Source organism: Cebus imitator, unplaced genomic scaffold (genome assembly GCF_001604975.1).
Source record: "Cebus imitator isolate Cc_AM_T3 unplaced genomic scaffold, Cebus_imitator-1.0 Scaffold824, whole genome shotgun sequence".
In the NCBI taxonomy this organism is placed as follows: Eukaryota; Metazoa; Chordata; class Mammalia; order Primates; family Cebidae; genus Cebus; species Cebus imitator.
The window spans coordinates 92,031-105,846 of NW_016108139.1; the positions used below are offsets into that span (position 1 = coordinate 92,031).

At 34.9% G+C, this 13,816-nt stretch overlaps 1 protein-coding gene across 6 annotated transcripts in view; it reads left to right on the top strand.

Annotated features, from left to right (window-relative positions):
• LOC108297642 (transmembrane protein KIAA1109) overlaps positions 1–13,816 on the top strand; it is a 147,235-nt gene that overhangs the window by 84,924 nt on the left and 48,495 nt on the right. For all 6 annotated transcript variants that reach the window (XM_017520307.2, XM_037735487.1, XM_037735486.1 and 3 more), the window contains 5 exons: positions 4,949–5,046; positions 8,152–8,337; positions 9,601–9,769; positions 11,633–11,844; positions 12,939–13,137. In XM_017520307.2, coding sequence (XP_017375796.1) covers positions 4,949–5,046; positions 8,152–8,337; positions 9,601–9,769; positions 11,633–11,844; positions 12,939–13,137 — 864 coding nt within the window. The remainder of the gene's footprint in view (positions 1–4,948; positions 5,047–8,151; positions 8,338–9,600; positions 9,770–11,632; positions 11,845–12,938; positions 13,138–13,816) is intronic.

The window sequence follows — 13,816 nt, forward strand, 5'->3', positions numbered from 1 at the left end:
AAAAAAAAACCACAGGAGAATTTCACAATGCAGTCACAAATATCATCAGCACAACAGACCCAAGTGGAGGAAAGAATCTCAGAGCTTGAAGACTATCTTTCTGAAATAAGACAGGCAGATAAGAATAGAGACAAAAGAATGAAAAGGAACAAACAAAACCTTTTATGTAAAAAGACCAAACCTATGACTGATTCGGGTACCTGAAAGAGACAGGGAAAATGGAACCAAGTTGGAAAACATACTTTGGGTTATTATCCAGGAGAACTTCCCCAACTGGGCAAGATAGGCCAACATTCAAATTCAGGAATTGCAGAAAACCCAGTAAGACACTCCATCAGAAGGTCAACCCCAAGATACATAATCATCAGACTCTCCAAGGTCGAAATGAAAGAAAAAAAGTTAAGGGCAGCCAGAGAGAAAGGCCAGGTCACTTACAGTGAGAAACATATCAACCTAATAGCAGACCTCTCAGTGGAAACCCTACAAGTCAGAAAACATTGGGGGTCAATATTCAACATCCTTAAAGAAAAACATTTCCAACCTACAATTTCATATCCGGACAGAGGTACAAAGAAGAGCTCGTACCATTTCTGTTGCAACTATTGAAAAAAAAATGAAAAGGAGAGACTCCTCTGTAACTCACTTTATGAGGCCAGTATCATCCTGATACCTAAACCTGACAGAGATACAAGAAAAGAAAACTTAGGCCAAAATCCCTGATGAACATTGATGCAAAAGTCCTTGACAAAGTACTGACAAATTGAATCCAGAAGCACATCAAAAAGCTTATCCACCACAATCAAGTAGGCTTCATACCCGGGATGCAAGGTTGGTTCAAATCAATAAATATGATTCATCACGTAAACAGAACTAAAGACAAAAACCACACGATTATCTCAATAGATGCAGAAAAGGCCTTTGGTAAAACTCAACATCCCTTCATGTTAAAAACTCTCAATAAACTAGGTATTAAAGGTACATACCTCAAAATAGTAAGAGATATATATGACGAACCCACAGCCAATATCACTGAATGGGCAAAAGCTGGAAGCATTCCCCTTGAAAAACGGCAGAAGACAAGGATGCCTGCTCTCTCACCACTCCTATTCAACATAGTATTAGAAGTTCTGTCCTGGGCAGTCTGGCAAGAGAAAGAAATAAAGTATATACAAATAGGAAGAGATGAAGTCAAATTATCTTTGTTTGCAGATGACATGATTCTATATGTAGAAAACCCCATCATCTCAGCTCAAAAGCTTCTTAAGCTGATAAGTAGCTTCAGCAAAATTGTGCAATGTGCAAAAATTGCTAGCATTCCTGTATACCAACAGCAGGCAAGAAGAGAGCCAAATCATGAATGAACTCCCATTCACAATTGCTTCAAAGAGAATAAAATACCTAGGAATACAGCTAACAATGGAAGTGAAGGACTGTTTCAAGGAAAACTACAAAACACTGCTCAAGGATAGTAGATAGATAGATGATAGATAGATAGATAATAGTAGATTCATATTTTCTTCATTTTTTAATTCTTGTTAGAGAAAATACTATTTATTATTTCATTTAACAAATAGATAAGACAGCCAGCTTTCAAAATCAGAATCATGTAGTTCTTATTTGATCACCTATTGTTTGTTGTATCTCACGATGACTCCTAGGTAACCTGAACTGGCTGGGCATGGTGGCTCATGCCTGTAATCTCAGCACTTTGAGAGGCTGAGGTGGGCAGATCACGAGGTCAGGAGTTCAAGACCAGCCTGACCAACATAGTGAAACCCCGTCTCTACTAAAAATACAAAAAATTAGCCAGGTATGGTGGCGCGCCTGTAATCCCAGCTACTCAGGAGGCTGAGGCAGGAGAATTGCTTCAACTTGGGAGGCGGAAGTTGCAGTGAGCCAAGATTGCGCCACTGCACTCCAGCCTGGACAACAGACAGAGTGAGACTTCATCTCAAATAAATAAATAAATAAATAACCTGAACTGTGGTCTTGCCTATAGAGCCAAGAGAAACTAAGAACTCTTCTAGCTAAACTTCACCCATCCTGTTAGAAAGTGTCAAGATATACATAGTCATAAACAATTTTTAGTGGCAGTATTCTAACAAATCCTCAAAATGTAGACATTGCTTTATGTAATATTTTTCTCTCTAGAACATAACTCATTCTGTATTTCAGAGTAGAAATTGTCACTGTATTTTAGAAAACATAAAAGAAGATTCTATAATCCATTCCATAGTTGTTTATCAGAATTTTAAAAACATGACCCCCAAGTAACTGAGGAGCAACTTACAAAGATATGTGAGTAAAAATTATCACACTTATAGAATTTTTACTTATGTTAGGAACATTAGGTATTTGAACACATAATAGTAGAAACATTTAAATGAATTTTTGATGAAGAAGTTAAGTAGTACAAATATAAGAGAAAGAGAACACTTCTTGGGCAGACTTATTGAGGCATAGGAATGATTTGAACTGATGCTTGAATAAGTTCTACTTTTTGATGATTGATTGCATTTCAAAAGAGAGGGACAGTTTGATGAAACAAAATAGCAAGAAACTGGGACCAAAAGACATACTTATTTGCTGAGAATGAGATAAGAATTGTGGGAGTATAAGGAAAATTATAAAGGCTTGTAGTAATTGTGTCGTGTGTTGGAGAGATGACAGGAGTGTGTTGGAGAAATAACAGAAGATAAAGAGTTGGATCAGCAAGCAACACAGGTGCTTTATAATTGTGTTCAGGAAAACACCGAGGGTTTGCTAAGGTACTGCTTGCTAGGATCTGCATATATATTGCCTTTCCCTTTAAGAATTCTCTAATTAGGGAAATAGCTATGTAGATAATATAACGAAGATGTGTATTTCTTGGCAAACATCATATAGGAAGGAAGGACCAAATGCTGATGAGGGTGTATCAGAAAGAGTATGAATAAACAAAATGTGATAAAGGGCTTAGAAGAGCACTTGGCACTCAGTAAGCACTTAAATATTAGGTATTAGAATTTACACATATCTACTTAAGAGTAAAAAATGAATACAAACAGAACATAAGTGAGTGGATAAAGTCATTTAAGAAAAGTGAGCTTAAGGAACAGAGATGTGTAAGAGGGCTGTGGTTTAGAAGTCAAATGGTGAAAAGCAGAGAGAACAGTAGTTTAATGTTTTGGGAATAGCACTGAAAAGTAAACTAAACACCATCTACTGCTGGATCAAAGGAATGAATGAATGTGAGATTTCCAAATGATATGGCAACAAAAAGTCATATATAAATGAAGTTATAAAATCAGGGAAATGAAAAGCATAATGTAAGACGGTGGAAGCTTTGCTGGGTGGTAGATGGAAGATCGAGACAATGGGGGTGGGAAGGGGTAGTTGATAGTTGGGTGGAGAGAGTAATATATACACACAAATACATACATATATGTATATGGCTGTGGGTAGGGTTATCAGTGATGAGGCTTAGGTGAGGGGTGAATGTAGATTTGAGTTAGAAGGCTGAGAGAAATACTGAATTATAAGTTGAAGAAAAGAAAATGTAATCTGTGTGCTTATATTTTAGAGAAGGATAGCTCAGAGAGGAAAGATACAAGCATGCAGGCAGGTACTAAGTGTACAAAGACACATATAGTCTATTCTTTCAAAATACAAATATGTGGTTTTTTTGTTTTGTTTTGTTTTTGAGTCAGTCTCTCTCTGTCATCTAAGCTGGAGTGTTTTGGCGCCATGTTGGCTCACTGCAGCCTCTGCCACCTGAGTTCAAGTAGTTCTCCTGTCTCAGCCTCCCGAGTAGATGGGATTACAGGCACCCACCACACCCAGCAAATTTTTTGTTTTTAGTAGAGATGGGTTTTCTCCATGTTGGCCAGGCTGGTCTCGAACTCCTGACCTCATGTCATCCACCCGCCTTGGCCTCCCAAAGTGCTTGGATTACAGGTGTGAGCCACCATACCTGGCCCAAAAATATGTTAATATGTTGTGGTATAACCAATCCACAAATCCTTAATACTTTACTTTCCATCTCTTCATCCATATCATTCTTTCTTTCTCTTTCTGGTGTATTCATTCATCTTTATGTACAAAATTCTTTTTGAGGGGGCCAAGTTATGTCCTTGTCCATCTTTTCTCGTTCTTATCTTGGATGTACCTTCTGTTGACTGCTGCCTCTTTCTATTTTCTTCCTATTTTCTGTTCTAGTGGAAAACTAAAATATATTTTTATCATAGTACTAACTGAATAGATTTTGACCCCTAAATTTCAAATGCCCAAAAAAGATTAATTTCTCTTTTAAAGCAAAGCAAATCTGCTTTTTATCTATTTGGTTCTTAGTTCTTCTGATAATATCTGTGGTCCCTAATAGGGAAAAAAAAATTCCATCCTACCTATACAGACTCCCTGGGATGATAAACATATGTACAAAAAGATTAATCATTGTCAGATAGAATATTTGAAAGATAGGCATGCAGAATGTTTTCAAATCAGTGAAAAGAGAAGTGGAAATAGAAGTAAGATATTGAGATATTAGAACTTTATTTTCTTTATGCCACATTGCCCAGGCAAAAAAAAAAAAAAAAGAAATGTTCTGTTAATAGGAACTTCATGACCATGACCAGGGCCCCTGCAACAAAAGTCACATTATTGGTTGAAGAAATTGGTCCAATTTACTTTTTGCCTTCAGATGTGTTTTCTGAGATATATAAACATGTGCTTTGGTTCAATAATATATACAGTGTTTTAATTAAATATAAATTGTTAATAAATGCCTACATATGCAGAATTATCACTATCTTTCATATATCTGCCTCAGTGAAATGTAACTTAGCTAAAGATCTCTGTGTCAGTGGTCGGTAAAAATAAAATACCTATTTTGTGAGGATTTTTTTTAATGCACAAGATAGTTATTTTTTTCTTTTTTAAAAAAATTGTCCCAAACCCCTCTTTCGTTTAGGTGGAGAGCAGCCTATTCCTCTCTGGAATGAACATGATGGAACATCAGATGGAGATAAGCCTAAAATTCTCCTCTATTCCCTAAACTTGCAGTTCAAGGTAACATAAATAATAATGATACTTCTATTAAAATTTTTCTAATCAGTTAATACATGCTTGTTATAGAAAATTTTTGTTACATAAATTACCAAACAGAAAATAAAAATGATGTATAACTCCATCCACTCAGAGTAACAGCTTTAACAATAATTATTTGAGTATGCCTTAGAACCTTTTTCCTATTAGTATTTTTATATATGCATATAGTTATGCATTTAAAAAATAATTGAATACCTTTCCATATTAGAATATTTAGATCAGTTTTATCTTCCTGAACATCTGTATATATTGTACACTTGTAACAATTTATTCAACTACTCCCTTCTGATGAACATTTTGTTTTTCTTCAATTAATGCTGTTATAATTTACTCTGCAAGAAATATTTTATTCACTTTTCCAATTATATTACTTCTAGAAGGCTGAGGTAGGAGGATTGCTTGAGCCCAGAAGTTTGAGACCAGCCCTGGCAACATAGCAAGACCTTGTCTCTATAAAAAAAATTAAAAAAAAAAATAATTAGCTAGGTAGGTGGCACATCCCTGTAGTCTCAGTTACTTCGGAGGCTAATGTGGAAGGATTGCTTAAGTCTGGAAGTTCAAGGCTACAGTGAGCTATGGTTGTGGCACTGCACTCCAGCCTGGGTGACAAAGTGAGACCTGTCTTAAAAAACAAAACAAAGACTATATTATTTTAATAGAAAATTTAATATTTCTAACAGTTAAGATACCAGGGTTCATAAAAATAGTAAATCATTCTTACTACCTAGTTATTTAATTATAATTAATGTATTCAATCCATTGAACACTAAATTTTAAATACAAATTATCAAAATCAAACATAATGGCTAAACAATCGCTACTAACATGAAAAATTAATGTTGCCACTTCTGTCAGTTCATTAGACATATCCTATACAGCATTCCTTGTTTTATTGCACTTCACTTTATTGTGTTGCACGTGTATTGTTTTTTATAAATTAAAGGTGCCATTTTTCCAATAGCATATACTCACTTTCTCTGTGTCATATTTTAGTAATTCTCATAATATTTCACTTTTTCATTATTACTATATTTCTGTTATAATGATCTGTTATCAAAAATCTTTGATTTTGCTACGGTAATTTTTTTGGGGCACCAGGAACTGCACCAATATAGGACAGCAAACTAAATCGTTAAATGTTGTTGCACATCTCTCACTTTCAGTCAAAAGCTGGAAGGTGTGTCAACAGCCAAGACAGACTGAAAGCTAGGTCTCTTGTGCCAAACAGTCAGCCAGGTTGTGAATGCAAAGGTAAAGTTCTTAAACAAAATTAAAAGTGTTACCCCAGTGAACACAGGAATGACAGTAGAAATGCCAAGCACTTTATTGCAGATAAGGAGAAAGTTTGAATGAATAGTCTGGATAGACCAGCCACAGCATTCCCCTAAGCTAAAGCCTAATCCAGAGCAAGGCCCTAATTTTCTTCAATTCTATGAAGATTGGGAGAGGTGAGAAAGCTACAAAAGAAAACTTGGAAGCTAGCAGAAATTGGTTCATAACATTTAGGGAAATAACTTGTCTTCATAACATAAAAGTGCAAACTGAAGATCAAGCTAGAATAATTGATGAAGGTGGTTACACTAAACGACAGATTTTTCCATGTGACCTTCTAGGGGAAGAAGATGCTAGCTAGGACTTTCATAGGTAGAAGGAAGTCAATGCCTGGTTTCAAATGACAGGCTGTCTCTTCTTAGGGAAAAATGCAGCTGGTGACTTTAAGTGGAAGCCAGTGCCCATTTACCATTCTGAAAATTCTAGGGCCCTTAAGAATTATGCCAGATCTCTGTCTGTGCTCTGTCAGTGGGACGACAAAGTCTAGATGACAGCACATCTGTTTACATCATGGTTCACCTTATATTTTAAGCCCATTATGGGGCTACTGCTCAGAAAAAAAGATTCCTTTTAAAATATTACTGCTCACTGACAATGCACCTGGTCACCTAAGAGCTCTGGTGAAGATTTACAAGGAAATTAATGTTTTTATGCCTAACACATTACTTCTGCAGCCCATGAATTGAGTAATTTCCAATTTCAAGTCTTATGATTTAAGAAATACATTTTGTAAGGCTACAGCTGTCATAGATAAGTGATTCCTCAGATGGATCTGGGCAAAGTAAATTGAAAACCTTCTGGAAGGGAGATCATTTTGATTAATGAGAGGTCAAAATATCAACATTACTAGGATTTTAGAAGAAATTGGTCCAATTCTCATGGCTGACTTTGAGGGACTCAAGACTTCAGTGGAGGAAGTAAATACAGATAGGGTAGAAATAGCAAGAGAAATAGAATTAAATGTGGAGCCTGAAGATGGGACCAAATCACTGCAATCTCATGATAAAACTTGAATGGGTGAAGAGTTGCTTCTTATGGATGAGCAAAGAAATTTTATCTTCAGGTAGAATCTACTCTTGGTGAAGATGCGATAAACCTTGTTGAAATGACAGAGGGTTTAGAATGTTCTATAAACTTAGTTGATGAAGCAGTGGCAGGGTATGGAAAGGATTGTTCTAACTTTGGAAGAGGTTCTGCTGTGGCTAAAATGCTATCAAACAGCATCACATGCTGCAGAGAAGTCTTTCATGAAAGGTAAGAGTCAATCAATGACACAAACTTCATTGTTATTTTATTTGAAGAAACTGCCACAGTCACCCCAGCCTTCAACAACCACTACCGTGATCAGTCAGCAGCCATCAACATCAAGGCAAGACCCTCCGCTAGCCAAAAGATTACAACCCACTAAAAGCTCAGATGATTGTTGTCATTTTTTAGCAATAAAGTATTTTTTAAATTAAGGTATATACAACGTTTTTTTTGGACATAATGGTATTACACATTTAATGGACTACAGTATAATTTAACTTTTTATATGCCCTGGGAAATCAAAAAGTTTATGTGACCCACTTTATCGCAGTGGTCTGGAACCAGACCCACAATATCTCCAATGTATGCCTGTTCATGGTTTAAAACACAACTATTTTATTTATCAAATACTGAAAGACTGCATTTGAGTAGATATACATTGTTGATTTAAAATTCTTTTTTTTTTCCTAACATATACTCTGGTAGGGTATTCAAGTAACGGCCACTACTCCATCAATGAGAGCTGTAAGATTTGAAACTGGATTGATTGAACTGGAACTTTCTAACCGACTTCAAACCAAAGCTTCACCAGGAAGTAGCAGCTATCTGAAACTATTTGGCAAATGCCAAGTGGATTTAAATCTGGCATTAGGACAAATTGTCAAACATCAGGTAAGTACAGAATACGTTGATGTTAGAACTATGCCTTTTAAATTTTGCACATCAATTTTAACTACTTTATGTGTTAGTATTTACAAAAATATTTAGTTTAAGTTCCTAAAGTTTCTCATTATAAATTAAATGAAAACTCATTTAAGAAGGGCTTTACAGTTTTACCTTGGCATTTCATTGAGTATTGTAGCAGCATATTGTTATAGTTTAGTGCAGATGCAGTCACAAGAAATTTAATCCAGTATCTTCATAATCATTTGCTTGTAATTTTTTTATTTTGCTAAACATTTTTTATTTCGGAGTCTTGTACTAACATTAATGAGTTCTTTAAATGTTAAGTGTATACCTTTCCTGTAGAATATTAGCAAGTTCTGCCTATAATAATGTTAAATATATAAAGTTAAAAAACAGCAGTTAGATTCTCTGTTTTATAAAAATGAACTTTGATAGCTTATTGAAGATTTTTTCTTTTTATTTTACCAAAAATTATTATGTAGATTTTAATCTTTTTTTCCTCTTTGGTAAGAATGCCAGTCACAGTTTTAAAACTGAATTGCTGCATTAAAGATATGAGGGGAAAAAAAGGAACAAATATTTCTTGTCATCTCTAGTAAAAAAGTAATTTTTTCAAATGGAAACATTTTTAGAAGTTCTAGTTATTTTGAAGTATTTAATACATTGCCATTTAGAATATGAACCTTATCCTAACTTTTATATAAAGTTTATTTGTGACTTCATATTTACCTCTTGCATGGCTATTTTGTATATTAATTTCAAATGTCTTTGGTACTGAGTATAAGGAATATATCATTAACAGCTGAAATTGAGAAAAATGTATTATTTTTTTTTTGGTGAACAATACCATTAATAGTGGGTTTTGTTTGTTTGTTTTTTTTTTTCTTTTTTGAGACAGAGTCTCGCTCTTTTGCCAGGCACCAGGCTAAAGTGCAGTGGTGCAATCTCGGCTCACTGCAACCTCTGCCTCCCAGGTTCAAGCCGTTCTCTTGCTTTAGCCTCCTGAGTGACTGGGACTACAGGCCCGTACCACCACGCCCAGCTAATTTTTTGTATTTTAGTAGAGACGGGGGTTTCACCAGGCTGGCCAGGATGGTCTCCATCTCTTGACATTGTAATCCACCGGCCTCTGCCTCCCAAAGTGTTGGGATTATAGGCGTGAGCCACCGTGCCCGGCCAGTAGTGTTTAGTTTTTATATTGAAACTTTTTCCATTATTTTATTTTATTGAGCTTTAATTTTATTTTAGGTTTATGAGGAAGCTGGTTCTGATTTTCATCAAGTTGCCTATTTTAAAACGAGAATTGGATTAAGAAATGCCCTCCGAGAGGAAATCAGTGGTTCTTCAGATAGGGAAGCTGTGCTTATTACTTTGAATAGACCAATTGTTTATGCACAGCCTGTGGCCTTTGATAGAGGTAAGATAAAGTCAATCACTACAATTCTCTGGGATTTAGGAATGTTCTGTTAATGCTAGATAAAATATCTTGTCGTTTACTGGTGTAAATGCTTGACAGCTAAATGCGTCTTAAATCTGAAATGTGCGCATCAAAAAAAAAAAATTCTTGCTTATTCCCTTCAGTTTTTAAAAGTTATTTTACATTGTAAAGTTATTTTGCCTTCTGCATGGATACATAAGAGTGTCTGATTCAGATTATTTAATTGTAATGCTCATTTTTTTTGTTTTGATAATTAATGCACCCATTTGTGTTTTGGCACCGTTTATTTCTATATTCTATAAACATTTATCATATACTGTCTAGAAGTGGAATACAAAAATGAACAAGATCCCTGCCCTTAAGGACCTTTCAGTCAAGTGGAAAAGAAAACAAAGTAGACTACACAGTGGAGTTAGAGACATACTGTTTGTTCTGAGGAAGTCTCTACCTTTGCCTGTACTTCTCAGAGGAGAAACTAATTCTTCAGATTCAACTTTGAATTAGGAGTTCACCAGGGAGATAAGGAAATGAAAGCATCTCTTATTTACTTATATATCCCAGGACCTAGGACAGTTCCTGGCATACAATAAGAACCAAATAAACATTGAATGAGAGAGAATATGAATGAATGTGTTTGAACACATAAATCTAAGAAAATATAGTGGTAGGTTTCATAAAAGAAAATAATGGGAAAGTGGCTGAACAGGTATACAAGGTATAATTAATATAGATTGGGCAAATATGTTTGAACTGTATTTTAGAAGTAATGAGGAGCCATTTAAGATCTCTATCAGTGATGGACATAGGCTAGTAATAGAATCCTGTTAGAAAATTGCCTTTTTGACAGTGTTACAGAAAACGTTTTATTTTGCTGAATCCCATGTACATGTTTTTCAGTTCTCATTTTACTGATCTCTCATCAGCTTTCATCAGATCCTTAAAGTATTTTGTACTCTTAGTGTCCTTGACACAAAACAGGTTGAGTATTAGTTCTCCAAAATAATTGGGACAGGAAGTGTTTCAGATTTTGGATTTTTTCAGATTTTGGTGTATTTTTGGATACATAATGAGATATCTTGGGGGCTGGGACCCAAGTTTAAACGTGAAATTCATTTATAAAATATTTTTAAATTTATGAATGAAACAAAGTTTTGACAGGATTTTGGCTGCAGTCTCACATGAGTTCAGATGTGGAATTTTTCACTTGTGGCACATCAACATTCAGAAAATTAGGATTTTGGAGTATTTTGGATTTCAGATTAGGGATGCTCAAGCTGCATTTGCTGCTTCTCCTACTTCTCTGGCCTCTCCATCTTTATGTCCTTTTAAGAGGCTCCTCCATCTATACACTGTCATGAAATGAAGGTTTTCCTTAAGGTGTATTTCTGCTTAACAAGCTCAAACATCTTTGACCTATCTCTGTAAATCAAATCCTTTTAATGGTATGTTCCTAGCGTTATGTACCTTTCCTTAAAGAATTTTAAAAGTAGTAACAGTAAGCTGTACAGATGAAGTGAAGTACCATGTCTGTTTTCATTTGTTCTTCCATCCCAGTACCTAGCATATAATAGGCATTTCACAAATAAGTTAGAGCGAATGAACAGACCAGGATTTTCTTCTTTTTTCTGCCATTATGTAGTTGCCTGCTTTCTATTTTTTTGTTTGTTATTATAAAAATAGTGACTATATGTCCTCTTTGATCTTTCCTAATTCTAATGCCACAGTTTTCTGGGTGTAATTTTTATTAAGCAACAGTATTTTGCAGCTTTTGAACTTTTCTTAACATAGAGATTTACAATGCTAATTTTAATTTTCTTTCTGCCGTGCCTTAATTGCCAAAAGCTGTGCTGTTTTGGCTGAATTATAAGGCTGCCTATGACAACTGGAATGAACAACGAATGGCTTTACATAAGGATATTCACATGGCTACAAAGGAAGTAGTAGATATGCTACCTGGTATCCAGCAAACATCAGCCCAGGCCTTTGGGACTCTTTTCCTCCAGCTCACTGTCAATGATCTGGGAATTTGCCTTCCTATCACAAATACTGCACAGGTACAAAAAAGTCAAATCGTATTCCAGGATTAAGAGCCAGGCATTTCTACACAGCCATTTCTAAGTATCTATAGTATAACAATACGTTTTTCAGTATAACAGTTTATAACTGTTTACTAGGTGGGAAGTAAGATTGGATTCCTTCAACCATTATTTATCTCTTATTAAATCTGAATCTCATGGGACTTTTCTCTGAAGCACTCTGATATGCTTCAGAATAGTGAGAAGATTGATACCCACCAGATAACTCTTAGTTTTTACCTTCATAAATAGAAGCTTAGTTTCAGAATCATTTTATTGTTTTCTTTTTTGGCAAGGAAGTCATTGGTATGGACTTGTTTATAAGATAGAAATAAAAGGACATTTAGGAATACTCTTTAATAAACTTACCTGTAATAGAGTAGGGAATTCCAAAATGCTTTTATACTGTAATATTTAATGGTAATGAAACTTGAAAGCACTGTGTACATTAAGCAGGAATTTTCTCCTTGCAATTTAGGACCAGTTCTCAGGAATATGTAACTGCATGCACATGTGTGTATGAGAGAGAGAAAAGGCTATGAACACCTGTCAAGCCAAGAAGCAACAGTTATTAACAGTAGAATACAGAGATTTTACTGTTATAATTTACCTTAATAACTTGTAACCAGTTGTTGATTAATTTATCTTTTAGGATTCTGTTTGATAAGACAGCATAGAAGAAAACTTTGGGTTGAGGATGGGCAGCATTGGTCTGCTTATGTTTCAGGAACTGAAATGTAGTAGTTTTTTAGTAGCATAATAAGCAGGGCCTAAGAAGGCCATAAACACCACAGGTGGGTAACATAGTGAGAGCATCTCCCCACAACTAAAAGAGAAGCTTGAGATAGAAATGTAGATAGCCCTTTGTACATTAAGTAAATAAAAACTGCAAATGGCAAGTACATTTCACTGGAGCAATTTAATTTTTAAAAGGTATCTTTCCAAGGTGCTCTTTAATGAGCATATCTAGGCTTGACCCTTTCTAGATTTCTGTTCCTGTGAATCCTGTGAAGATTTCTGAGTTTTAAAAATTGTCACCTTTTGTCTTATTTCTTCTTTAATGTATTCTGCAGTCTAATCATACTGGAGACCTTGACACTGGATCTGCTTTGGTATTAACCATTGAAAGTACCCTCATCACTGCTTGCTCTTCAGAATCTCTGGTTAGCAAAGGGCATTTCAAAAACTTTTGTATCCGTTTTGCCGATGGATTTGAGACATCATGGGATGACTGGAAACCAGAAATTCGTGGGGATTTAGTGATGAATGCCTGTGAGTGTTTTTTATTTGTATATGTGGTTTAGAACTTAAAAAAATAAAACATCTGTAAAATTAAAGGATGCTTAGATATAGCAATGTTTTTAGACTTTGAGAAAGAAGGGCTTTTTCTAGTTACAGGTAACAAACCGTATTTGTTAAAAATTACAGCTTTGAGTAGTTTTGGTAAGTAAACCAACCAGGCATTCTTTTTGGTAGTATAATATTTGAATGTTTGTACACTCCCTGATTTTTCCTGTAATTGATCCATGTTTGACCAGATAAAAGCATCTTTGTCCTATCAGAATCTTGAAAGAAAATGATAAATGTGTAATATCCAACTCAACATAAAAACAGAACAGGTTGTAAATAGCCAGGACCAGGAACTCCAGCCTTAATATTGACATGAGTAAATCCACATGTTCAAATTTGTAAAGTGCAGAGCATAATGTGAATTCCTTCAATTCCATAATTTTCAACGTTGGGTATAACTAAAGCTGCGTTTATAAGCCATATGAAGATATAGGGGTTTATTTGTATATATTTTTATATTTTAAATATTATAGCAGAGTTAGTAAGACATCATTAATCTTAATAAAGAAAAATTATAAATGAGAAACTAAAAGGTTGTGAACTGAAATTCCTCAATCTTAGACTAAAAACTTTTTAGAAAGTCAGAGCCCATTGTTTGTGT